Source organism: Hylobates moloch, unplaced genomic scaffold (assembly GCF_009828535.3).
Source record: "Hylobates moloch isolate HMO894 unplaced genomic scaffold, HMol_V3 SCAFFOLD_20, whole genome shotgun sequence".
NCBI lineage: Eukaryota > Metazoa > Chordata > Mammalia > Primates > Hylobatidae > Hylobates > Hylobates moloch.
This window is the reverse complement of record NW_026652295.1, coordinates 41520583-41546049: the sequence shown is the minus strand read 5'-3', so window position 1 is coordinate 41546049 and position 25467 is coordinate 41520583. Positions and strand designations below refer to the sequence as shown.

The 25467-nt window shown below is 51.8% G+C and overlaps 3 protein-coding genes across 7 annotated transcripts in view; all 3 read right to left on the bottom strand.

The window, feature by feature from the left end:
- CUL9 (cullin 9) overlaps window positions 1-3493 on the bottom strand; it is a 41828-nt gene extending 38335 nt beyond the window's left edge. For 4 of the 5 annotated variants that reach the window (XM_032141446.2, XM_032141449.2, XM_058432272.1 and 1 more), the window contains exons 1-2: window positions 796-1874; window positions 89-243 (exon numbers count right to left, since the gene is read on the bottom strand). In XM_032141446.2, coding sequence (XP_031997337.1) covers window positions 89-243; window positions 796-1453 — 813 coding nt within the window. In that variant the 5' untranslated portion in view covers window positions 1454-1874. Of the gene's footprint in view, window positions 1-88; window positions 244-795; window positions 1875-3430 lie in introns of those variants that run through there. The other variant, XM_032141448.2, reaches the window with a different exon arrangement.
- Window positions 3494-4171: 678 nt separating this feature from the next.
- Window positions 4172-14508, bottom strand: SRF (serum response factor). Its single transcript, XM_032141444.2, has 7 exons — window positions 13993-14508; window positions 12044-12310; window positions 10192-10453; window positions 9490-9609; window positions 7362-7553; window positions 6785-6861; window positions 4172-6572 (listed from the first exon to the last, which is right to left on the bottom strand). Exons 1-7 carry the CDS (start codon window positions 14506-14508, stop codon window positions 6477-6479), a joined length of 1530 nt encoding a protein of 509 aa, XP_031997335.1. The 3' UTR covers window positions 4172-6476.
- A 9826-nt stretch (window positions 14509-24334) lies between these two features.
- PTK7 (protein tyrosine kinase 7 (inactive)) overlaps window positions 24335-25467 on the bottom strand; it is an 83958-nt gene continuing 82825 nt past the window's right edge. The window contains exon 20 of the mRNA XM_032141688.2: window positions 24335-25334. Within this exon, the coding sequence (XP_031997579.1) occupies window positions 25174-25334 (161 nt within the window). The 3' untranslated portion in view covers window positions 24335-25173. The remainder of the gene's footprint in view (window positions 25335-25467) is intronic.

Below are 25467 nucleotides of genomic sequence, written 5' to 3'. Positions count from 1 at the left end.
CTGGTGCTAACATTCAGTCCTGAACCACGTTTTCAGAAATGATGTCTTAGCCCTCGGACACAGCATTTCCCTACAGCGGGCAGTGTACCTGAGGCAGATGAATGCCCTCAAAGGCCATGCAGTGTTCTTCAGAGGATGTGGTTTCTGCAAACAGCTCCAGCAATGTATAGCGACTGTCAAAATCCATGTGCTGCTCGATGCCATCTTGCTGGCTCAGTGACAGAAGGACGTGAGCCCGACTCCCTGTAATCCATACCCAATCCATATCTTCTCCTCAATCCCCAGCACTTTCTCCCTGCCTTTCCTAGATTCTATCTCCTACCCCAGAGGCTTTCAAACTTTGTTACCAAGACTCACAGAAAGAAATACATTTTACATGGTAACCTGTTACAAACATACATACATACAACTGAAACATTTATTTTATGCTACAAAATTTACCCCTACTAAGTGCTACACACTAATGACTTAAGTTTTTTAAAAAATATTGGTTGTAACCCACCAAATTGATTTCAAAACCAACTAATAAATCTCAATCCAGTTTCAAAAATAGAGATAATTCCTATTCTCTTCTCTGGTCGATGCACTGAGAAAGAACAGATAAGCCAGAGGCTATCGTTTTAGCCTCTTTATATACCTGAAATAGCCTATTAATCTGTATTTTTCCTCTGCATCAAATCGATATTCACCAAGTACTAGGTGGTCTTACAGAGCTAGGAAGTCTCTCCTCTTTCTGTTCTTATTCCCTGTGGCCCCATTTTCTCCATTGCTTTCCTTCTTCCCTGGCTCTCTTACCAGCATCGTGGGCTGCCAGAGCCTGCAGCATTTTGCCTGCACTCCGGCGGATCTGAGGCTCAGGATTGCACAACATGTGCATGAGCAGGTCCAGGGCTCCTGTCTCTCTGAAGACACCAGTGAGGGGCCCGATGCTGGCATAGGCACTGAGCACATGGATGGTGTGGAGCACAGCGGCCGTGAGGCTTGGGGTCCCACTTTCTGCCAGCTGCCTGGCCGCCCTGCGTACCAGCGCTTGAACATCAGCCTCCATCTCTCCCATTGCCACTTCATCCAGGCCTCCTGGATCTCGAGGAAAGCTTCCTGAAACCCCAGCTGGTTCGTGCTGAGGTCCCTTAGATAGTGCCCGCTCACCTAACAGCCCAGGGCAGTTGGCGTAGACCTCAGGAGCCGACAGCCACATGAGGATGTGCTCTGCTTTGCCTTCTTCCACACCCACTTTGCCCACTTCCCCACATTTCAGGACACTCCATCGGATCAGGTATTCAGGATGCCCATCATGCCCAGGCCTCTGTCGAATGAGTTCTTCAGGATATGCCTGCAGCCGAGGCCCTAAGGGCACCATGAGGTCCCCAGCATGCCGTTCCCCCACCATCCTGACCTCCTGGGATACACAAGGAGAAAGATAAGGCAGTATGAGAAAAGAAAAAAAATACATGGAGGGGGTGGAATCTTGAGACACAGAGAAGGTGGGTGGTGATCGGTAGGCTGCATGGTAGAATTTAGGAGGCCAAACAGAAAAGGCAAAAAATAGGATGGAATAAATAGCTGAACATACTTTGGGATTTATAACAGAAGGAGAATGGAGTGAAGACAGTGAGGGGATGAAGAAGGGGTTTAAGAAATGGAAGAGTGGGCTGGGCCCAGTGGCTCATGCCTGTAATCCCAGCACTTCAGGAGGCCAAGGTGGGCGGATCACGAGGTCAGCAATTCAAGACCAGCCTGGTCAACATAGTGAAACCCCGTCTCTACTAAAAATACAAAAATTAGCCAGGTGTGGTGGCACATGCCTGTAGTCCCAGCTACTCAGGAGGCTGAGATAGGAGAATCACTTGAACCCAGGAGGCGGAGGTTGCAGTGAGCCAAGACCACGCCACTGCACTCCAGCCTGGGCAACAGAGTAAGACTCTGTCAAAAAAAAAAAAAAAAAAAAAAAGAAAGAAAGAAAGAAAGAGAGAGGAAGGAAGGAAGGGGAGTTTACAAAAAGAGAATGAAAAGAGTAATAGGCAATGTAACAATAAACAGAGTGACAGTTAAGCAAGACAGTTTAGGCAGGATAGCAGGGTGGCTAAAGGTTACAGATTAGCACTTAGAAGGATGACATGGGTGGACAGGAAGGACAGCAGCACGTGAGGCAGTGGGGTCAGAACATGTGAGGAAAAGTAGGATAGCGGAGGGGCAGGACAGGGAGCATAAATGACAGAGTAAAGCTGCAAGGTGGATGTAAAGGGTGGGCCATGGCAGATATAGAGACTGGAGATGACAAAAGGCTGGGATGTTGGGGCAAATGACTGGATAGGAAAAGTGTATTCGAGTCTTGTGAAAGGCGGAGGGCCCTAGGGACCAGATAAAATTATGGGAAAGATGACCAGGTCCCACCCTGCACTTATACTGTATGTATGGAAAGGATCTAAGTAAGTCAGGTAGATAAGATAGAGGTGGTAATCATGGGGTTAAAGGTAGGAAATGAGGTCAGGAAAGAAGCAATATTCAGAGATTTCAGTATCAGATAAATGTGACTCTGAATTCTGGCTCTCTGTCTCACTGTCTGCATAGTTTGGAACAAGTTACTTAACCTCTGAGCTTGTTTCCTCTTCTGCAAGATGGTAGTAATATTCATAGTTATTTCATGAATTTAGTAAGATCATGTATGTAAAGCACTTGGAACAGCATCTAGCACATAATGAGTGTTCAGTAAACATAATCTATTATTATTCTTAGATGGAGAAGGTAGGGGAGTCATCAAATAAATGCAAAGTTATTAAGACCGATTATAAATGGGAGTGGAATAATCAGGAAAGATATGCGTGATATGAAGCAGTGCAGGGGCAACAGGGAATAGTGAGAATACGAATGGAAGAAGGTAAACCCAGATGAAGATATGGTGGTCAGGGCAGGGGTCATGTTAGGGTAGAGGGACAGAAGATGAGAGTAGAGGTGAAGAGGAGGGAGAAAGACGGACGTGGACCTCAATGGAGGTAGGGGTCCACTTAGGATGGGGGGCAAGCCTGGATGGTAACCAGCGATGTGCCAGAGGGCAACTGATTAGCAGCAGGGGGAAGTAAAAGAATCGGATAGGAGAAGGTAGGAGGTGTAACGTGGGCCTAGAAGAGCAACAATAAACTGAGGTGTGGGGGTGAGGTCTCGACGCATGGATGAGACCAGCAGATAGCAAGGTCAAGCCCAAGCTTGCAGAGCCGTGGGGAGGTGGAGGAGGCCAGCACTGCAGAGGGAACGGGTTTGGGGGGAGGGGGGAGGATGGTTGGGGGCGCGGTCCAAAAAAGCTGAAAATATCCAGTGAATCTCAGAGAGCAAGACCTGGTTCCCTTCGTCAGCCCCATGGACAGTGGCTAAAGGACCGGGGAGGGGACAGGAGAAGGGGAGGGATTGGGTCGGCGCAGAACTCTCCTCTCACCTCCCACCGCCCGGCTCAGCCCTCGCTGGGACCCAGCGGCCGGTCCCGCCGTCCTGGCCCCGCCTCCTCAGAGCTCCCTTCCGGGTCACACGGCGAATGCACGCACGGCCGGGAACCTACGGGTCCCACCGCGGCCCACGCCGAGCCTGGCGGAACAGCGCGCGAGTGGAGCATGCGTGCTACCGCAGGCGGCTGCACGGGAAGAGGGGCGTGGGGGCGCACTACCGGCGGAGCCTGGGATCGAGGTCACGTTGCTTCTCTCTCAGCAGCAGGAAGAAGCCGTTTCCATCCAGTCAACTGTGATGCCCCCTCCACTAAACTGGGTCGGCCCTCTTAATCCTCTCTCCCATCACAGCGATCATGCTGACGAAACATAGTAACCCACACTCCCACCTTAAGGCTGTCCTTTTTGACTTTTCAGTAGGTCACGTGCCCATGAGTTTCCCAAACCCTTCAGCAATGCTTTGGATTAGTTGTGTCACTTTTCCTGTTAATTAAAATTGCTCCTCTGCGTTGGCCTTAACACCTAGCAAAGCCACGCACAGGGAGAAGGTCCTCGGCCCCGCAAAACGTTCCTTAAATTAAATCGTATAGAATTAAACAGCCCAAAGCACACCTTAGCATTACCGCTCTCATCAAGCAGCCCGGATCGCTACTCAGAGCAGCAATTTTAGGAGTTTACCTCGCGTTCATACCCCTATCCCTCCCTAAGTAGAAAAAACAGAACCAAAGACCCCACAGTCTGTGCACAAAAATGATACATTTATTGAAAGAGTATTTTTTTAATACAAAAGAAAGCTCTGTACATAGGACTGTGACCATGTCCACTATTCCTGGGTTAGCATCCCAGGGGAAGTAGAAACCACTGACATACACACTCACATTCAAGCACAAACACTCACTCAGGCGCACACACCCACACACACATACCCCAGAGCCACTGAGGAAGGGAAACACCAAGGGTCGCTGCACATAAAAATGCCACCTCAACTCATCCCTGACACACGCATGTCCTCCCAAGGCCACGCTCACACAACACACATTATAAGCACTTTGCCTGATTCACTCACTGGGTCTGTCTTGTGGGAAGGAGAGAATTCATCAAACGTCTCCTCCCATGGGTGGGGGAGTGGGGAGTGAGTGAGTGGTGGTGGAGTGAAACAAGAGCAGAGAAAAGGGGCTGGGCAGTTACAGACCTGAGTCCCAAGCTCCCCTGCTCTCTGGCCCCTGATTTGCCATGCCCCAGCCTTGAAAGCCACCCATAAGCCCCAGCTATCTCCAGGAGAAAGCCCAGAAAGGTGACTTCCATCTTGGCACCCCAAACTGGGGCAAGACAGCAATGAGGGTTAGAGGTTAGGGGGTTCTCAAACGTGTCGGCAAATCATCCCCTTGATAACTAGGCTGTGCGTAAAATCTTCCCCCATCCCTTCACCTAATCACAGAAGCCAGCTTGTTCCTACTGAAGGCAGTCTTACGGGTTAAGAAAATTTCACCCCACTGCTGCCCTGTTTCTGAAAAAGCTCCCTTTCTGGATATAGGTGGTGAAGGTAGGCTCTGACACAGGGTAAAAGACCCTCCCCCCTATGCTGGCCCACCCTCAAGGTCTACCCCAAAGGGGAAGGAGGGGGGTGGGGCATGGCCCCTGTACAAATTACATAAATACTGAGGTTACACTTAGAAAAATAAAGTCATTTTCTTCAAGGCTTTTTGTCTTAATTTAAAAAAGTTACAGTAGCTGCTCACTCCCTGGGAGAGCTGCCCATTTCTGGCTCCCCTTTGGCTGCACTCAGCCCAAGAGCTGCTCCCACTTCTTCTGACCCCCATTCTTGCCTCTCACCCCCTCCCAGACCCCACCCTGCTCACTGCAACTTGGGCCCCAGGCAGCTGCATGCCTGGGACAGCGCAAGGCTGCAATGCCCATGCGTGTGGCAAAAATGAAGTCAGTTGCCTCTGCCTGACGCCCTCCCACCCCCACCCCGACATTTGGTCTCCCTCTTCCCTCTCCCTAGCAACAGCCCTAAGGGCAAAAAGAGGCCCAGAGCTGTGGGTCACCCTCCCCACCCTGTTGGGGCATGGCCTGAGGGCCCCTCCCCCGGATTTCTCCTGGAAACAACCCAGGACTGGGCAAACCCAGAATCTCCCCCACACACTGGTGGACCCCGAGCTCATGGGGTGGTTCTGTCCCCAGGGGCCCAGCCAGTTCTGGGGAGCCTGAGGGCTCCCCAGGGAAGGGGAGTTTGGGCAGGGAGGGGGACGAGAAAAACGCCATAAAAAAAAGTTAAATATTTTAAAAATATATATTTATAGATTTGTTTTCACTTCGTCTCCTCAAATAAAAAGTTCAAAATCAACTTTAAGTAAAGCAGCTGGGAGGAGAGGGGGAAGACAAGGGGGAGAAGGGAACGCTGGTGGTTCCCTCCAACCCAGGAGCCCCTGGAGGTCCAAGGGGAGCGGCAAGGCAGGGCAGGCGGCCCCAGGAACCTGCCCAGTGCACAGGCCCAGCTACTCAGGAGCTGAAGGGGCAGAGGGCAGCAGTGTGAGGGAAGAAGCCCCCGTCTCCCCAGCTGGCCCCCTGAGGGGCAGAGCCAGGGCTCTTTTGACCCAGCCTGTGGCAGACACAGGGCTGACCTGGGGTCAGCAAGGAGGCTGGCAAGAGGGCCCCAACTGCTTCCTCAGAGGAGGACACGGTGCCCAGCCCCACAGAAGGCCTGTGTGTGGGGAGGTGGGGCACGGTCCCATTGGGTAAGCTAATACTCATGGCAAACATCGAGCCAAGCTGGCGAGGGGATCCCAGGAAGGAGGACGGCCCCTCCAGCAACAGAAATGGGAGGTGGGGCGGGAAGAAGGGGAGGCTGAGGGAGGACGGGTGGAGGCAGGCAGGCCCATTTCTTTGGCTGGAGTGAGAGGGCTCAGTCCTGTGGCTGCCCGTTCCTCCTCCCCGCCTCCCTCCTGCGGCCCGTCAACATGTGTGTAAAGAAAACGTGAAAAGGCAACAATAAATAAGTGGTGCCGTCCCTTGGGCCATCTGTCCAGGGCGGCGGGCGGATCATTCACTCTTGGTGCTGTGGGCGGTGTCCAGGTTCACCACCTGTAGCTCGGTGAGGTTGCTGCTGCTCCCGGCCTGCTGCCCTATCACAGCCATCTGGAGGGAAGGGGGTGTATGAGGAGGGACAGGGACTGGCCAGCCAGTTCAGGCTCCCCTGGCTTCCCTGCCTGCCAACCACAGGCCTGAGCAGAAAAGCAGATGGGCTTCCAGGCTAGGGATTTTGGCTTTGATGAACTGGTTACAGGATCCCCTAAGGTCAAGACAAAGAAGTGGCTATCTGGGATGGGGTGAAAGATATCCCTACCTACCTGGTGGAGCTGAACTGCTGAAACAGGGATCTGCACTGTCCCAGATGACGCTGTCAGGAACACCTGGGGGACGCCACCTACATTGGAAAACCACAGGAGATACTCAAATTTTTTGTTGAAACTTCCAGATATTGGAGGAGTGGTGACAAACGCACAAGTGACCGGGGAGTTTCAGATGTAAAAGCTCACGGGATAGGGTGCCAGTGTGTCTGAGGGTGCATGTGGGTGTGAGTGTCCAAGTGTGCATGGGTGTCCAAATGTGTGTGTGAGCATCCAAGTCTGTGTTGTATTTGCATAGAAATATTTGTAGGCATCAGTGCATACCTGTGTGTGTGCATACGTGTGTGTGCATACATGTGTATGTGTGTGTGCGTATGTGTGTGCATGTGTGTGTGCATGTGTGTGCGTGTGTGTGTGCATGTGTGTGCATATGCGTGTGTGTGCATGTGTGTGTGCATGTGTGTGCATGTGTGTGTGTGCATGTGTGTGTGTGCATATGTGTGTGTGTGCGTGTGTGTGTGTGTGTGTATAAAGAAGGAAACGGTCCTCCTGTCCTTAGCCCTGCTCCTCTACTCACCTGGCTCCTGGACCTGGCTGTGTGACACCTGCATGGTGGATGGTGCCTGGGAGAAGGCATTCAGCACGGTGAGGCTGCCATCACCCAGGCCCGAGGTGGGGGCATACATCACCGCATGCGGGCTAGGGTACATCATGTGGCCACCCACAGTTGTGGGCACGGATGACGTCATGATGGTGGCGGGCAGCGTCACTGGCAAACACAGACATGTGTCAGCTCGGCACTGGTCCCCACTGATAACTCCCATTCTGTCCCTAGGAATTCCAGGCCCCCAGAGCCCTCTTGCCATTTCCCAGGTCAGAAGCTAGACATGACTATTCCTCAGCTCCATTATCAACTAAGAAAAGCCTATTTTTTCTTGAACACAACAGCATCAATCCTTATTTGTATCCTATCACATTGTACTATTCAATTGTCTATCTGCTGAATTCTCTAAGTCCCAAATTTTGGGAAAAACAAAGATTATGACTGACCTACTCTCAGAAAACTCAGATACTCCCCTTTTAGGGAGCTCTAACATCTTATTTTTTATTTGTTCTCATTCTCCCTCCTTTTTTTTTTTTTTTTTTTGAGATGGAGTCTCACTCTGTCCCCCAGGCTGGAGTGCAGTGGAGCGATCTTGGCTCATTGCAAGCTCCGCCTCCTGGGCTCACGCCATTCTCTTGCCTCAGCCTCCCAAGTGGCTGGGACTACAGGCGCCTGCCACCAAGCCCGGCTAATTTTTTGTATTTTTAATAGAGACGGGGTTTCACTGTGTTAGCCAGGATGATCTCAATCTCCTGACCTCGTGATCTGCCCCCTTCGGCCTCCCAAAGTGCTGGGATTACAGACATGAGCCACCGCGCCGGGCCTCTCTCTCCTTCTTAATGCACAGCTAACAAATTCATCTTTCAAACAAGCACTTCTTTTTTGTTTTGTTTTGTTTTGTTTTGAGACGGAGTCTCGCTCTGTCGCCCAGGCTACAGTGCAGTGGCGCAATCTAAGCTCACTGCAAGCTCCGCCTCCCGGGTTGACGCCATTCTCCTGCCTCAGCCTGTCCCAGTAGCTGGGACTACAGGCGCCCGCCACCACGCCCGGCTAATTTTTTTTTGTATTTTTAGTAGAGATGGGGTTTCACCGTGGTCTCGATCTCCTGACCTCGTGATCCACCCGCCTCGGCCTCCCAAAGTGCTGGGATTACAAGCGTGAGCCACTGCGCCCGGCCCAAACAAGCACTTCTCAAATGTTAACGTGCATTATATGGGAATCTTGTTAAAACACAGACTCTGGGCTGGGTGCGGTGGCTCACGCCTGTAATCCCAGTACTTTGAGAGGCCGAGGCGAGCGGATCACGAGGTCAGGAGATCGAGACCATCCTGGCTAACAAGGTGAAACCCCGTCTCTACTAAAAATACAAAAAAATTAGCCGGATGTGGTGGTGGGCACCTGTAGTCCCAGCTACTCGGAGAGGCTGAGGCAGGAGAATGGCGTGAACCCGGGAGGCAGAGCTTGCGGTGAGCCGAGATGGTGCCACTGCACTCCGGCCTGGGCGACAGAGTGAGACTCCGTCTCAAAAAAAAAAAAACACAGACTCTGATTCAGTAGGTTTGGGGTGAGACTCAAGATTCTGTATTTCCAACAAGCTCCCAGGTAATGCTGGTGTTCCCAGTCCATAGGCCACACTTTGAGTAAAAAGGTTATAAATAATAAGAACTTAAAATTAACCTTATTTTGAGAGTATCTCATCATTTCTGAAATGTCTAGAGATACCTACGGGTAATTGTGGCTACTCAAAACCTATAAGACCCTCGCACAAAGAGAAAATTGCTCTCTAAGTCCTTCCTGATAATTAAGCAAATGTGTCTTTGAGCAAGTAACTTCTTATTTCTAGGCCTCAGGCTCCTCATCTGAATGAGGAGGTAGCATCAATGGTCCCTAATTTTCTTCTGGAATCCGCAGCCCACTGCAGGGCGGGATTCAAAACCCAGTCATCCTCACCTGACTTTCCCGTAATTATCAGGCCCAAAGCCTCAATCTCCACTTTAAGAAATCCCCTGACTTTAGTTACGGGAGGGTTACTGTTGGGCACCTACTGCTAGGCCTCGTGGGGGAAGGCAGGGAGGGAGGGTGACAGGGCTGCGAGCTATACCTGTCCCGCTGGAGGAGGTCTGCGTGAGGTCTGTGCTGCTGTCACGGGAGGGAGACGCTTGCTGTGGGGCCTGGTGCACTTGAATGGCCTGCACTGGGACCTGCTGGGCCACTGCCCCACCTGCAAGACACAGAGTCTTATTTGTGCTCTGTCCCACCCAATTGCCACCTCCACCAAGTACCCATGGACACCCCCCAGTTCCAGGGTCTGGCACACTGGTCCCCAACTCCCATCACTATCTTTCCTGGAAGCCAAAGAGGCCCTTCATGCCCGAGTCTCCCTTCCGGGGGCTTCCACGCTCTACTCCTGCCCATCCCTCCTCCTCCTGCCCTGGGCCTTGTCTCTCTTTACTTCAGTTGACCCAAGAGCTGGCAATAACCCATCAAGGACATGATCTGCCTTCCAGTCAAGGCAGGAAGTGGTGAAACATCTACTGCCCTGTGGCAATGAGGGCACGGGGCTGGGGTAGCTAGACAGGGCCAGAATATATGGTTGAAACTTACTGACAAGGACAGCAGGGGTCTCAGTGGGCAGAGGTATGCCTGCCAACGGGATATAAGAGGCTTCTCTCAGGCTCTGGCCCCTATACACCTTCCTTCTGAGCAGGGAAAGAGGTTCTCTTGGTGCCAGCCCTAAACACACTCTTAGCATGCTTGATTTGCCCCAGGAAGGACGAATCTCTCCCTGCCCCTCGTGACTCACCAGGCATGAGAGTGAAGCTGGTAGGCAGCTGCATAAGGCCCCCAGAGGAGACAGGGCCGCTGCCTGTACTCTTCAGCACAGTCCCATTGGCACTGCTGACAGCACTGGGGCTGACACTAGCAGACACTGGTGCCAGGTAGTTGGTGATGGGAAAGGAGGGGCCACTGCTGACTTGCATGGTGGTAGAGGTGCTAGGTGCTGTTTGGATGGTGGAGGTTGTACCCGGCAGGTTGGTGACTGTGAACGCCGGCTTCAGTGTGTCCTATACCCAGAGTAAAGATGAAGCAATGAGCCTCTACCAGATCCTGCCTTTGCAGAAGCTTTGTGTGGACTGAGAACCCAGTGAGCTTGGGTTCAAATCCCAACGCCACCATTTACCTGATGCCTGACTCTTAGGTAAGTTATTGATCTACTGAGCTACAGTTTTCTATTGGTAAAAGGAGGATAATACCTACCCCCCAGGTTGCTGTAAGGATTAAGTAGGTTAGCATATGTAAATCACTTAGAAAGCAGTACCTGGCACATAAAAAAACCAAAATAAATATTTGCTGTTCTTATGATAATGATTATCATTGTCATCATTATAATCCCCTGAGTTCCCTGCTCCAGTGGACTGTGGTAATCCCATTGGCTGGGGAGTCAGGACACCAAGGTCTGTTCCTAGCTCTGGTAATGACCATCTAAGCGACCCTGAAATAACCACTCCCCTTTTCTGAACCTCAGTTTTCCTCTTCTATAAGTATGAGGGGCTGGGCTACTACGTTTTCTTTAAAAGAGTTCTTCCAACTCTAATTTGTCAGGCTTCTGAGATAGGAACTGAGAGTTTCTCAGGGAACTTAAGAGTTTGAGAGAGATCTTGAGGGTCTGGCAATGACACACTATATTTCAAACACCCAAGATGTAAACTACCAAAAGAATGTACTCATCCAACAAAATTTCCTGGGAATAAATGAGCACTACTGTTATAAAAGTTTAAAAATTACTACAGATGATATGCCACTAAGAGAGGAGGGAGCCTACAGAACTGACTCTCCCCTCAGGAAGACTTCGTTCTTAGAAGGGGAAGGAGGAAACTGAGAACCAAGCCACCAAGCCCACACCCGAACTGAGTCAACCAGAGGCTCAAAGGCTGCGGGGTGGGTCAGCACGAGACATTTGCTAAGCAGCTGGGCCCAAGACCCTTGATTGGCAGAGGCGTTGCTAAGGCAAACAGTGCCGCTTCCTCCCATTGGCCAGTCAGTTAAGTGCCACCCGGAAGGTGGAGCTCCCCAGACAGCAAGGGAGGAAGCCCCACCCCCTCTCCTTACCGGGAAAAGGAAGGGGGAGGAGTAACAGCGCAGGCATCCCTAGCAGCAGGCAAATGCGCTCCCTAACTGCCCAGGCCCCCAACACCCTGAAGGGGCAGCGGCTGGCTTGTAAGGTAGTCCCCGGTCCAGTCAACCAGCCCGCCTGCCAAGAGTGCTGGATTCCCAGGACCCCGGGACCGGAGTGCTCCCTTTCTACTCCCTGGCGACCCAGCCCGGAGGGCTGGGCTAAGCTACACCCCCGCCCCTAGCGGGGAGACAGCTGGCGGGAGGAATGCAAAGGCCCTGCCAGGCAGGCGGGCTGCGGGCGGGAGGGCGGGAGGCCGGCGTGGAGCCCAAGCCGGCCTTATATGGGCACGGAGGCCGCCCGCTTATCTAGGGGGGCGGTCTTCTATCAGGAAAGCGAGGATGGACACCTGTCCCCTAGGACGAGGGTCGTTAATCCGGCTCCACTCCACATCGGTGGACACCTATCCACCTGTCCTGGGCCAGAAAGGGAGAGGGACCCCCCTCCCTTCCCTCCTCTCACATAGGCAACCCAAACACACCTTGGTCTCCCCACTGCTGTCAGACTCCGACACCTGGTAGGTGAGATCTGTCTCTTCAAAGCCAGTGGCACTCATTCTCTGGTCTGTTGTGGGGTCTGAACGGGGTGGAGAGTCTGGCGAGTTGAGGCAGGTCTGAATCAGTGCCTTGCCGGTCTCACTGGTGATCATGGGCTGCAGTTTTCGGGTGGCAAAGGTATACACATGGCCTGTCTCACTGGCCACCAGCAACAGCACCTGTGTCCCTGTCAGCGTGGACAGCTCATAGGCCTGAGGGGTGAGGAGGGAGATGGGCAGGTCAGCAAACTTTTTATCTCTACCTTCCTTGAGAAGTTGGAAAAAGAATTATACAGTGATGTCATTCCCCCATTCCCATAATGACCTTCGTCTCTAGCGACTCTGGGGGCAGGGTGTCCTATCAGGATCTCTGGAAGCAGCAAAACTACCCATGCTCCTCCTTTGAGGAGCAGCCCCACTGACCTGAAGATACCCCAAGCAAACAGTAACAGCACCCAGTGAGGGAACATATAACCTCAGGGGATATGGAAGGACCCAGCTAGCTGCTCCCCAACACAGCTTAGTGCCTGGAATGTCCCAGAGCCTCACCCCTTCTCACTGTCACAGGGACCAGGATGGATCCCTACCTATCACACTGGAATTTGTACAAGACATTAGTGATAAGGGACCACTTAAGCTCCAACTGTCCCATGTTTCTTTCCAGAAACTGCACAGGCTCCAACTTGTTGCCACAGCCTAGTTTCTCCTTTTGCCCTGTAATACTTTACTGCCCTTTCTCCTTTGTCTTGGGAAGAAGGTTATGGAAGGAGAGAAGAGAGTTTTCCTTCATTAATTACCTCCCCCCACAATCTTCTCCACTGATGATCAAGTGACAAGGGACACTGATACAACAGTGTCTGGAGTGATGGGAGACGAGACCTAGATTAGCACTAAACATCCTGCCATGAGCCCAGGAAGGGGACCTTCAAGGATGGCCCCATAGATGCCATACTCTCCCAACAAAGTTCTGCGAACCACCTTGGAAGCAGCTCCGGTTTCTACATGGGACAGAAATAAACACCAGCCAGTGTTCCCAAGGATCCAGCTCCTTGTCTCCCAATTCCTCTGCTTTCATCTCTTCCCTTATCATCTACACCCCAAAATGACTCCTTTCCTCAACACTTTTCACTGGCTGGCAGAAGAGGAATTCCTAGGTACCTCTGCAAGCCTCCCTGACTTCCCCCAAACCCCATCCATGCATAGATTCTCCCTAGGGCTGGAAACCCCACTTGTCCTAACGGCAGGAGATTCTGCAGCGGGTCCTGCCAGGAGCATGTGGTTCCCAGTGGATGCCATGGAAGACTCACTGCCGGTGCAGGACTACGTTCCTGCTGCTCAGGGCAGCACCAGTTCTCCTGCCCCGCTCCCTTACCTGGTCCCTAACCCTGCCTGTCCTTCCAACCAGCACTACTCTCGTGGTGCCCACTTCCTCCCACACATGCTCGCTCATTGTTGTCATGCAGCTCCAGCCTCCTCACCTCCATACCTTCTCGTTTGCTCCCTGCTTTTCCGGCGCCCTCGTCCGAACACCGGAGTGCACTGGACCTATTGATCCCGGCTTCTCATTATCCACCTCCCCGGCAGCCTCGCAGCCTCCCATCACCTCTCCTCACCCCTTCACTCAGCAAGGACCCTCTTCCTCTCTTGCGCCGGTCACTCCCACCTCTGCGCCTTTCCCCACGGTTGCGGGCGTTCGCGGGATCTCCCCTCTCCCCACATTTCCCCGGCGGCCCCTCCCCTTCGGCCCTCCCCGGGCAGGAGCCATCCCCTCCCACACACCTCCTGCGGACTCGCCGCCTCTCACCTCCGCCTCGGCTCTGCCGTCCTCCCGGGCTCCCCTTGCGCATCCCCACCCCAACCGGGCCCCGGGGCCGAGCAGCCCGCCGGCTTGGTACCTTCTTCATGATGCCCGTCTTCCTCTTGCTGAAGGTCGTGTAGCGCCGCAGCTTGTTGTCGATGAACTCCATCTTGATCTTCACGCGGCCCCGGGTCTTCTTACCCGGCTTGGCCCCGCTCACCGCGCCGCTCACCGGCCCGTAGCCCCCGGTGGCCGCTGCCGACGCCTCGGGCCCACCGACCACCATACCGATCTCCATCTCGCTCAGGCTCCGCTTCAGGCCGCGCCGCTCGGCGCCCAGCTCCTCCTCCTCGCCCGACTCCGAGTCGCCCTCGCTGCCGCTGTAGAGGGCCCCCGCGGTGGGCGCCGGGGTGGTTGCCGCCGCTGCCGCAGCCTCCCGCTCCAGGCGGCCGGGCCCAAGCCCCGCGCCATTCCCGGGGACCCGGCCCCCGTTAGCCCCGCGAGTCCCGCCGCCGCCGCCGCCCGGCCGCCCCGTCGGGGTCCGGTTCAGGCTGCCCCCCAGGGCCGAGCCCCGGCCCAGAGCCGCCGCGGCCCCAGCTTGGCTCGGTAACATGGCGCTCGATGCAGGAGGGCGGACGGGCAGTCAGCGAGGAATCGGAGCCGCCGCAGCCGCCGCCATCGGCTTCCCGGCTCAACCCGGCACTCCCGCTGCTGCTAGTGCCGCTATCGCTGCCGCGGCCGCCGCTGCGAACCCGGGGCCCCTGCACGCCCGGGCCGACCTGGGCCCTCACTTTCCTGCCCCTGTGGCCCGGGTTGCCCCAGGCCGCGCGCAGCGCCCCCTGTCCGTGTGCTAGGGCGGCGCGCCCGGCGGCCGTCAGCGTCCCCCGGGGGGCAGGGGCTGCTGGCCGCGGCCGAGACGGCGGGTGGAGGGGGCCGGGACCACGCGCTGGCGGCGGAGGGATCCCCCGACCCTTCCCCCCATATAAAGAGATACAATGTTTCCTTTTATGGCGAGGCCGCTCCTTATATGGTGAGCCCCAGCGCCCCCGCCCCATTGGTCCGTGGTTCCGGCACCTCCGCTCCCCATTGGCCCACAAGAGGGCGCTTATTTGCATAGACATACCGAACTCGTTGCTGTCATCTCGCGTCAGACCGCGACTCCGAGAGGGTGGAGCCGACGTCTCTTAAAGGAACCGGAGAGCAGGCACGACTCCGCCTCCCTGAACCCGAGAATGATAGAACGGTTTGGGAGGCACCCGCGGAGAAGGAGGCTAGGACTGGAGCGCAGTCTTGCGGAAGAGAGGGAGCAGCACTAGGAAATGGGCACCGGGACCGCTGGAGGCAAACACTGGGGAAACCACTGGGTGGATTGTGGGGTTTGCAGTAAATAAAAAAATACAGCCCAAATTCCAAGGAAGGAGTGCAGGGATTGATTGGAGCATTTCCTCACGCCTTCCTAAGGGAGGCACAGTTATTGGCTGAGCGAAGGGAGCTTGGGTCCCCGGTGTCCAGACTCGTTGCGCCCCAGCCGCTCAGCTCTAACTTTTCCCCTCCCCCCAACTTCCCTTCCCTTTCCCTCGCTTTTGTAGGCGACGAAACTTTCCCACCAGGCTGGCTCGAGGGTCTTCATTCATCATCCTCTGCACTGGGGGGTCTTTGGCAGACATACATCTGGAAAAGGCTGGTGGAGGGGAGGGCGAGAGACAGAGATCGGCCTCCCAGTCCCGAGGCGGGCAGGGAGGAGAGACGGAGATCAGTGAAGACTTCCAGCTGCAGGCTGGACTTGGGGAGGGGGACGTCCCGAGGATAAAGCCTACCCTACAGCCAGTGCGAATACTTGGGAGTGTGGCCCGACAGAAAGTTTAAGCAAGCAAGCACGCTCGCGCACACACACGCACATACACACCCTTCTCTGGAAAGCCCGTTGTAGAAAAAAAAGTTTCAGACAGGGTATCGCTCTGTCGCCCAACTTGGAGTGCAGTGGCGCAATCTGAGCTCATTGTAACCTCCGCCTCCCGGGTTCAATCGATTCTCCCACCTCCGCCTCTCACGTAGCTGGAACTACGGGTGCTTGCCACCACTCTGGATAATTTTGGTATTTTTTGTAGAGATGGGGTTTTGCCATGTTGCCCAGACTGATCTCGAACTCCTGGCCTCAAGCGATCCTTCCCCCTCGGCTTCCCAAAGTGCTGGGATTCTAGGCATGAACCACCGTGCCCGGCAGGAAAAAAAAAAAAAAAGATTGGAACTGGAGTGCTGCAAAGTCAGGTTCAAGCTCTGGGTCTGGGTCTTTTCTCCATAGCAGTGAAAATAGCTTGGACTTTGCTGTTACCGAATTATTTAAATCTGGAATCTGCCTCTTGGTAAGCCCTGTGCCTGGAAACAAGTGACAAGTGATCTGATCTCTCCAGATGCAATATTCATCAATGTTGCTATCCACTCCATGAGTTTTTTGTTTTTGTTTTTGTTTTTGTTTTTGTTTGAGACAGGGTCTCGCTCTGTCGCCCAGGGTGGAGTGCACTGGCACGATCTCGACTCACTGCAACCTCTGCCTCCCCAGTTCAAGCGATTCTCCTGCTGCCTCAGCTTCCCAAATAGCTGGGATTACAGCTATTATAGCCACCACACCTGGCTATTTTGTATTTTTAGTAGAGATGGGGTTTCACCATGTTGTCAAGGCTGGTCTCGAACTGCTGACCTCAAGTGATCCGCCCGCCTCGGCCTCCCAAGGTGCTGGGATTACAGGCGTGAGCCACCATGCTGGGCCTATTCCATGAAATTCTTAATGCAAATTTAATGAGATAAAGACTAAAAGGCAGAGTAATTGGTCAGTGGTTAGGCAATAGGAGTTACCTGGAGTAAGTCACCTCATCCTAGGGATAAAGCATCTTGGCATGTTTAAGGGGATGGGAGGCAGTGATTATTCCTGCCTGAAAAATTATGAAGATTAAATAAAGCAGTTGATTGTAACCTAGTCATTACTGGTAGTGGTAGTGATATCAATTCAGTATACTACAATCAACATTTAAAAGAATAAATTAATGGGTATCACAAAAAGCAAGGGCAAATATTGTTGCATAAAATGTTTGTTTGCATTAGATATAGGTTGAACCCTACAAAATTGCCATTTTATAGGTCAAGAAGGTGGGATATTGTCAATTTCTTATAATTCAGTGTATGTGTGTAATAGATGACAATATCAACTGCATTTCTTACTGTGAGTCACAATCCAAAAACTTGAGAAATACTGAAATAAAATATGTGCAAGTGATCAGTAAAATATCGTGTGTATAGTGAATAAAATATAGTGTGTATTTTGTGTGTATAGTGAATAAAATATAGTGTGTATTTTTTGTCATATAGAGACAAGGTCTCCCTATGTTGCCCAGGCTGGTCTCAAACTTCTGGGCTCAAGCGATTCTCTCACCTCAGCCTCCCGAAGTGCTGGGATTAAAGGCCTGAGCCACTGTGCCCAGCCCCCAATAGTTTTAAAGAGGTTGCCCCTCCACCCACTAATTTACTCTTTACAACAGATACTTAAACATATGGAACGTGTTAGCCCAAGAGGAAGAACAGGTCAAACAGATAAATAGGTTCCAGAAGGGTTTTAGGGACCACAAATGATGCCTGGGGTCATGTTTTGTCTGAGCACCATAATATTACAGCCAAAGCCCTGGGATTTCATTCCCACCTGCCCTCTAAAGACCCTTTCATTTGAGCCCCCTGGTTTAGACACAGGCAGGGGTGACATCCCTCAGCAGAGACAACTGCTCTCTGCCACATCTATAGGGGAGGGTGGCTGAGAAGAACGCAGTCCTTAGCTTCCCTCCAAATAGGCTGCCCTCTCTCCAACTTCTCCCAACTCTTGGGTCATTGCACACCAGTGTTAGTGTCACAGCTTCTCTGTCCGCTTGGGATGGCCCATCTTCATGTCCTTTGTCACAACAGGGAGTCAGGAGGAGACCTATACCCACACTATTAGATTACTGCAGGTTCCAGAGCCTAAAATATTGCTAGGGATAAAGTCAAAATCAAAAACTGTCTCATAGAGGTTTTTTTGTTGTTGTTTTTTTTTTTGAGACGGAGTCTCACTCTGTCGCCCAGGCTACAGTGCAGTGGCGCAATCTCGGCTCACTGCAAGCTCCACCTCCCAGGTTCACGCCATTCTCCTGCCTCAGCCTCTCCGAGTAGCTAGGACTACAGGCGCCTGCCACTACGCTCGGCTAATTTTTTTGTATTTTTAGTAGAGACGGGGTTTCACCGTGGTCTCGATCTCCTGACCTCGTGATCCACCCGCCTCGGCCTCCCAAAGTGCTGGGATTACAAGCGTGAGCCACCGCGCCCGGCCTCATAGAGGTGTTTTATTTGGACCTTATAACATTTAAAAATCATAACAGTTTACATAAAAATCTGAATATCTGGCCAGGCATGGTGGCTCATGCCTGTAATCCCAGCACTTTGGGAAGCTGAGGTGGATGGATCACTTGAGGTCAGGAGTTCAAGACCAGCCTGGCTAACATGGTGAAACGCCATCTCTACTAAAAAAACAAAAAAGTAGCCAGGCGTAGTGGCACACACCTGTAATCCCAGCTACACGAGAGGCTGAGGCAGGAGAATCACTTGAACCTGGGAGGCAGAGGTTGCAGTGAGCCGAGATGGGGCCACTGCACTCCAGCCTGGGCTACAGAGTGAGACTCCTTTTCGAAAAAAAAAAAAATCTGAATATCCGACCTCTCTCAAAAAAATCAGAATTTTTGGTAACACTGGGCCTAGGTACCCACGAGAGCACTATAACCTGGAGCTGATGGTGGCCATAGAAGAGGCATCTGCTCTCCACTTTACCATGGACTCCACGCAGCCTGCTGAGCCTAGGTAAGCTCCTGCCTGGCTGCTCTGAAATGTGAAGTTGAAATGTTCCTCCAAAAAGACCTGATCAGAGTAGCCCCTTGCAACAGATGGGAGCTCATGTCCACCCCAGACCATGAAGGGCCTCTGTAAGTGCATGGGAATTTCAGCCAGATCCCTCACACCACACAGATTCCACCCCGACCTTTCTTTCTTTCTTCTGATTTTTATCACCTAACTAATAACAAACAAAAATTAAGGATTGCTTTTAAAAATTACGGTCATGCCTGGGTGCAGTGATTCACACCTATAATCCCAGCACTTTTTGAGGTCAAGGTGGGAGGATCACTTGAGTCCAGGAGTTTTGACACCAGCCTGGGCAACACACTGAGACCCCATCTCTTAAAAAAAAAAAAAAAAAAACCGCGGCCAGGCAAGGTGTGTCATGCCTGTAATCCTAGCACTTTGGGAGGCCTAGGTGGGTGGATCACCTGAGGTCAGGAGTTCAAGACCAGCCTGGCCAACATGGCAAAATCCCATCTCTCCTAAAAATACAAAAATTAGCCGGGCCTGGTGGTGCATGCCTATAATCCCAGCTACTCAGGAGGCTGAGGCAGGAGAATCACTTGAATCTGGGGGGCAGAGATTGCAGTAAGCCAAGATCGTGCCACTTCACTCCAGCCTGGGTGAAAGAGTGAAACTCCATCTCAAAAAAAAAAAAAAAAAATGCTGGGGCACAGCGGCATGCATCTGTAGTCCCAGCTACTAGGGAGGCTGAGGAGGGAAGATTGCTTGAGCCCAGGCTGCAGTGAGCCATGATGGCACCACTGCACTCAATCTAGGTGAGAGTAAAACCCTATCTCAAAAAAGAAAAAGAAAATTACCGTCAAAATACCCTAAATCTGTTTTCATTTGGAATTAACCTTTACCCAAGGATTCATAATTTTGCACAGAGGCAAAGAGGGTATCAATTGTGATGGCAGCATTAGCAGTAATGGAAAAGAATTTATGAGTCATTGTGCCCAGGAAAAGTCTGGAAAGCCACACTCCAAACACTGATAGTGCTTACCTATGAAGAGTGAGGTTTGGGACAAGAGGGGTGTGTTTTTTTGCGTTATATAAGTTTGTACCATGTGACTTCTTTGACAATCAATATGACTTTTATATTTTTCTTTTAAAATTAAGCAAAAATAGGCCGGGTGCGGTGGCTCATGCCTGTAATCTCAGCACTTTGGGAGGTCGAGGCAGATGGATCGCTTGAAGTCAGGAGTTTGAGACCACCCTGGCCAATATAGTGAAACCCTGTCTCTACTGAAAATACAAAAAAAAATTAGCTGGGTGTGGTGTCAGGCACCTGTAATCCCAGCTTCTCAGAAGTCTGAGGCAGGAGAATCAGTTGAACTCAGGAGGTGGAGGTTGCAGTGAGCCGAAATCAAGGCATTGCACTCCAGCCTGGGGGACAGAGTGAGACACCCTCTCAATAATAATAATAATAAAATTAAGCAAAAATAGGCTGGGTGTGGTGGCTCATGCCTGTAATCCCAGCACTTTGGGAGGCTGAGGCAGGTGGATCGCTTGAGCTCAGGAATTTGAGATCAGCCTAGGTAACATAGTGAAATCCTATCTCTACGAAAAATACAAAAATTAGCTGGGCTTGGTGGTACTCACCTGTAGTCCCAGCTACCCAGAAGCTGAAGTGGGAGGATCCCTTGAGCCTGGGAGGTTGAGGTTGGAGTGGGCCATGATCTACCACTATACTCCAGCCTAGGTGACAGAGTGAGACCCTATCTCAAAAAAAAAAAAAAAAAAAGTAGAGAAAGGAAGGGCAATGACAGTCTCAGGAGAATAGCCATGGCAGGAGAAAAAGAAGACTTAGGCGGGGCACGGTGGCTCACACCTGTGATCCCAGCACTTTGGGAGGATGAGGTGGGTGGATCACGAGGTCAGGAGATCGAGACCATCCTGGCTAACACCGTGAAACCCCGCCTCTACTAAAAGTATAAAAAATTAGCTGGGCATGGTGGCGGGCGCCTATAGTCCCAGCTACTTGGGAGGCTGAGGCAGGAGAATGGCGTGAACCTGGGAGGCAGAGCTTGCAGCGAGCTGCGATTGTGCCACTGCACTCCAGCCTGGGTGACAGAGAGAGATAGTCTCAAAAAAAAAAGGGGGAGGGAGGGAAGAGAGTCTCTGAAGAGGAAGATATGGCCAACAATGTTAGCCACTATGGAATGCTCAAGGAAGAACAAGAGTTAAAAGAGGATTTAGTGATTAATGACTTCCCAGAGCAGTGCCTTTCAAATATTTCTGGGTGCAACCCACAGTCAGATATCATTTTTACATTGCAACCTATGGTCAGTTAGATTATTGCTCCCAACTCTTCACACCCTCTGTTGGAATTGTACATCAACATCCTTGCCATGTGACTTTGCAGTATGTCCTACTGGTGCTGATGTTGGGTTTTACTGTGTGACTTGCTTTGGCCAATAAAATGTTAATAGACGTGTGTGTGTGTGTGTGTGTGTGTGTGTGTGTGTAAGAGATGGGGTCTATTTTGCCCAGGTTGGAGTGAGTGTAGTGGCTATTCACAGGCACAATCATTGCACACGACAGCCTCAAACTCATGGGCTTAAAGCGAACTTCCTGCCTCAGCCTCCCAAGTAGCTGGGACTATAGGCACACGCCATGGTGCCAGCTCAGACTTGTGGTTTGAAATGTGCTTTCACAGTTTGGCTTGACCTCTTGCACTCTGCCACTGCATAAGAACATCCTCTGGGTGCCAGCAGACTAGACCTAAGCCAGACCTCCAGCCTGGCACCAAGCACAGCCAAAATCAGTCAACTCTCACCAACCTGCAGATACATGAGTCAGAAAAAAATCTTGTCTGCTAGTAAGATTTGGGATTACTATGCAGTATCACCACCCAACAGTAAACTAACACACTATCCTATATATATATATATGCAGCAAATATAACAAAATTTTGTAAAACAACAATTACACTTAAAGGATACAATGTACTCTGATAGTGCCTATTATGTTTCTTTTTTTCCCTTTTTTTCTTTTTTAATGCTGGTTGCAACCCAGAGTTTGAAAAACACTGCTCTAGAAAAATTTTCCCTTCAACACATCTGAAGGATGTAATGCATGGTATATACCAGTGACTATGGCTCACTTACTATCTGTGTAACCATGGGCAAACTACCTGACTTCCCTTGAGACTCAGTTTCCTAATCTGTGAAATGGAAATAATCTCATCTGGCTAACAGAGTAGTTGCAGAGATTAAATGACATAATGCATATTAAGTGATTAGTGCAGAGCAAGTCTTCAAAAAACATTAGCTTTTTTCTTTTTTTTCTTTTTTTTTTTTTTTTTGAGACAGGGTCTTGCTCTGTCACCCAGCCTGGAGTGCAGTGGTGAGAACCTCCTGGGTTCAAGAGATCCTCCCTCCTCAGCCTCCAGAATAGCTGAGACCATGGGCACACCCCAGTACACCCAGCTAATTTTTTTGTTTGTTTGTTTTGAGACGGAGTCTCGCTCTGTCTCCAGGCTGGAGTACAGTGGCACGATCTCGGTTCATTGTAACTTCCGCCTCCCAGGTTCAAGCGATTCTCCTGCCTCAGCCTCCTGAGTAGCTGGGACTACAGGTGCGTGCCTCCATGCCCAGCTAAATTTTGTATTTTCTTTTCAGTAGAGACCATGTTGACCAGGATGGTCTTTTTTTTTTTTTTTTTTTTGAGACAGAGCCTCGCTCTGTCATCCAGGCTGGAGTGCAGTGGCGCTATCTCAGCTCACTGCAAGCTCTGCCCCCCGGGTTCACGCCATTCTCCTGCCTCAGCCTCCCAAGTAGCTGGCACTACAGGCGCCCACCACCACGCCCAGCTATTTTTTTGTATTTTTAGTAGAGACGGGGTTTCACCGTGTTAGCCAGGATGGTCTCTATCTCTTGACCTGGTGATCCACCCACCTCGGCCTCCCAAAGTGCTGGGATTACAGGTGTGAGTCATTGTGCCCGGCCCTACACCCAGCTAAGTTTTAATTTTTTTTGTAGAGGTGGAGTCTAGCCACATTGCCCAGGCATTTCTGTCACCTCAGCCTTTTAAAGTGCTGAGATTATAGGCGTGAGCCACTGTGCCTGTGGCCTGTTATTATTATTATTTTTTGAGACAGTCTTGCTCTGTCACCCAGGCTGGAGTGTAGTGGTGCAATCTTGGCTCACTGCAACCTCCGCCTCCCGGGTTCAACCAATTCTCCCGCCTCAGACTCCCAAGCAACTAGGACTACAGGTGTGCACCACCATGCCCAGCTAACTTTTGTATTTTTAGTAGAGACAGGGTTTCACCATATTGGCCAGGCTGGTCTCGAACTCCTGACCTCGTGATCCACCCACCTCGAGTCCCAAAGTGCTGGGATTACAGGAGTGAACCACCGTGCCCAGCCGGCCTGTTTTTTTTATTTTTTTGAGACAGGGTCTCACTTGATCGCCCAGGCTGGAGTGCAGTGTTGTGATCATAGCTCACTGCCATCTCAAACTTCTGGGCTCATGTGATCTTCCTGCCTCAGCCTCCTCAGTAGTTAGGACTACAAGTGCATGTCACCACACCTGGCTAATTTTTAAATTTTTTGTAGAGACAGGGTCTCACTATGTTGGCCAGGCTGGTCTCAAACTCCTGGGCCCAAGTGATCTTCCTGCCTCAGTCTCCCAAAGTATTAGGATTACAGGTGTGAACCACCATGTCTGGCCTGCTGTTATTTTTATTATTCAGAAGTTTGGTGAGGAGTAAAGGAACTAGAGCAGTTTTGGAGTTCAGGACTCATTTCTTTTGGATGGTGAACCAGGCTGAAGTTACTGGAATGAGGCAGAGGACAGGTGAGGACACAAGATCCAGGCATTAAGCACCGTCTCTCTGCTTGGTTCTACCTACTTCACTTCCCTCCTAGGGTCTTGAAAGGACTCAGAGACCTGAGTCTGTCACTAACTCCTTCTCCAATCCTACTCTAACTTGCTCCCCTTCACACTTCTACCCTCCCCATCTGAGCACAAGGATTAGGCCCGTCTAGGTGACAGTCAGAGGGCAGCATAGGGTTGCACAGACAACAGGTGATCTTGCCTCCTTCATGCCTGCATGCTCACCTGCCCTGCAAACTGGATAGAACCAATATCCACCGGTTCATCTTGTCCAAGCCCCACCAGACTCCATGAAGGGATACAGCCCTTTATTTTTTCTCTTTTTTTGAGACAGTCTTGCTGTCGCCCAGGCTGGAGTGCAGTGGTGTGATCTCGGTTCACTGCAACCTACGCCTCCTGGGTTCAAGCGATTCTCCTGCCTCAGCCTCCCAAGTAGCTGGGATTACAGGCACCTGCCACCATGCCCAGCTAATTTTTATATTTTCAGTAGAGACAGGGGTTTTGCCTTTTTGGCCAGGCTGGTCTCGAACTCCTGACCTCAGGTGATCCACTGGCCTCAGCCTCCCAAAGTGCTGGCATTACAGGCATGAGCCACTGCACCCAGCCTGCACACGGCCCTTTCTGATCAGTGGGGTAAGAAGGAACATCTTACACGAGCAAGAGCAGGGAATGAATCTCAGAAACAGGTTGTAAAAAAGGCTTATTTATTGAGAGCAGCGAGTGTAAAAACAAAAACAAACAAACAAACAAAAAAAAACGAACAAAAAACAACAACAATAAAAGTGTGGGGTAAGGATGGCCCACCCTCCTCATCTCCTCCAGGGGCCACCCCTACCTCTCATGCCCACCCACCCCACGCTGCAATTACATATAAAAGCCGCCCGTGGTGCATACAAAAAGGGCGGGTTATATAGTGTCAAAAGCTCCTGAAAACTCCTTCATCTGCCAGGCACTTAGGATGAGGAAAGGAGAGAAGGATGGGGAAGACATGGGTCTGGGTCGGTGTGCACAAGCCCAGAGTGGGGAGGACTCACTTGCTGTGTCCTCTATAATCTTGGTCTAGACCCCCAAGTGGGACCAGTGGGCCAAGAGACTCATTAACCCTGTGTGCCCAGAACTTGAGAATACTAAGGAACTCCCCACAAACCCAGCTCATCCCAAGCCTAGCCCTCCCCAGGCAAAGTTGGCAGATGAGTGGCAGAGTTGGACCCGGTCAAGGGGAGAAGTTGAAGGCCAGAAATTGGGGTTACCTGTGGCACCCACACTGTCCCTGATAGAGGAAGAGGTGGCAGGGAAAACTGCCCAGCTCAAAACCCTAGTCGCCCAGTTTGGGTCCAAGTCAGCCTCCCAAGGGTGAGGGTGAGGAAGAGGAGGAAAGGCCAGGCCCTGCTCAGACCTCAGCAATGCCTGCTGCATTAGGGCAGGGGCCTCAGGGCCCAGGAGGACAGGGATCTTGCCCATCATGCTGTGAGCTCCCCTCTAGAGATGTCCTCCCCTGCCCAGGCCATCCTGAGCGGGCTCCCTCCTCACGGCTTGCTGTCCACGGGGCTGTCTCCCAGGGCGCTGGCAATCTCGCTGAAGGAGGGCCGGTCCTTGGGGCTGGGGGCCCAGCAGTGCTGCATCAGCCGATAGAGCTTGGAAGGGCAGCCCTCTGGCTGAGGAAGTCTAGCCTTCCCAGCCTGCAAATCTGTAGGGAAGACAGCAGGTGCAGTGTTGGCCAAAACATTCAACAACTTGTTCAACACTTTGTGGAGCTTGCAGTTTATACAAGCAGCCACCCAAGGATGCCTCTGGGGCAATGCTGGCCAGCGGCAGGTGGG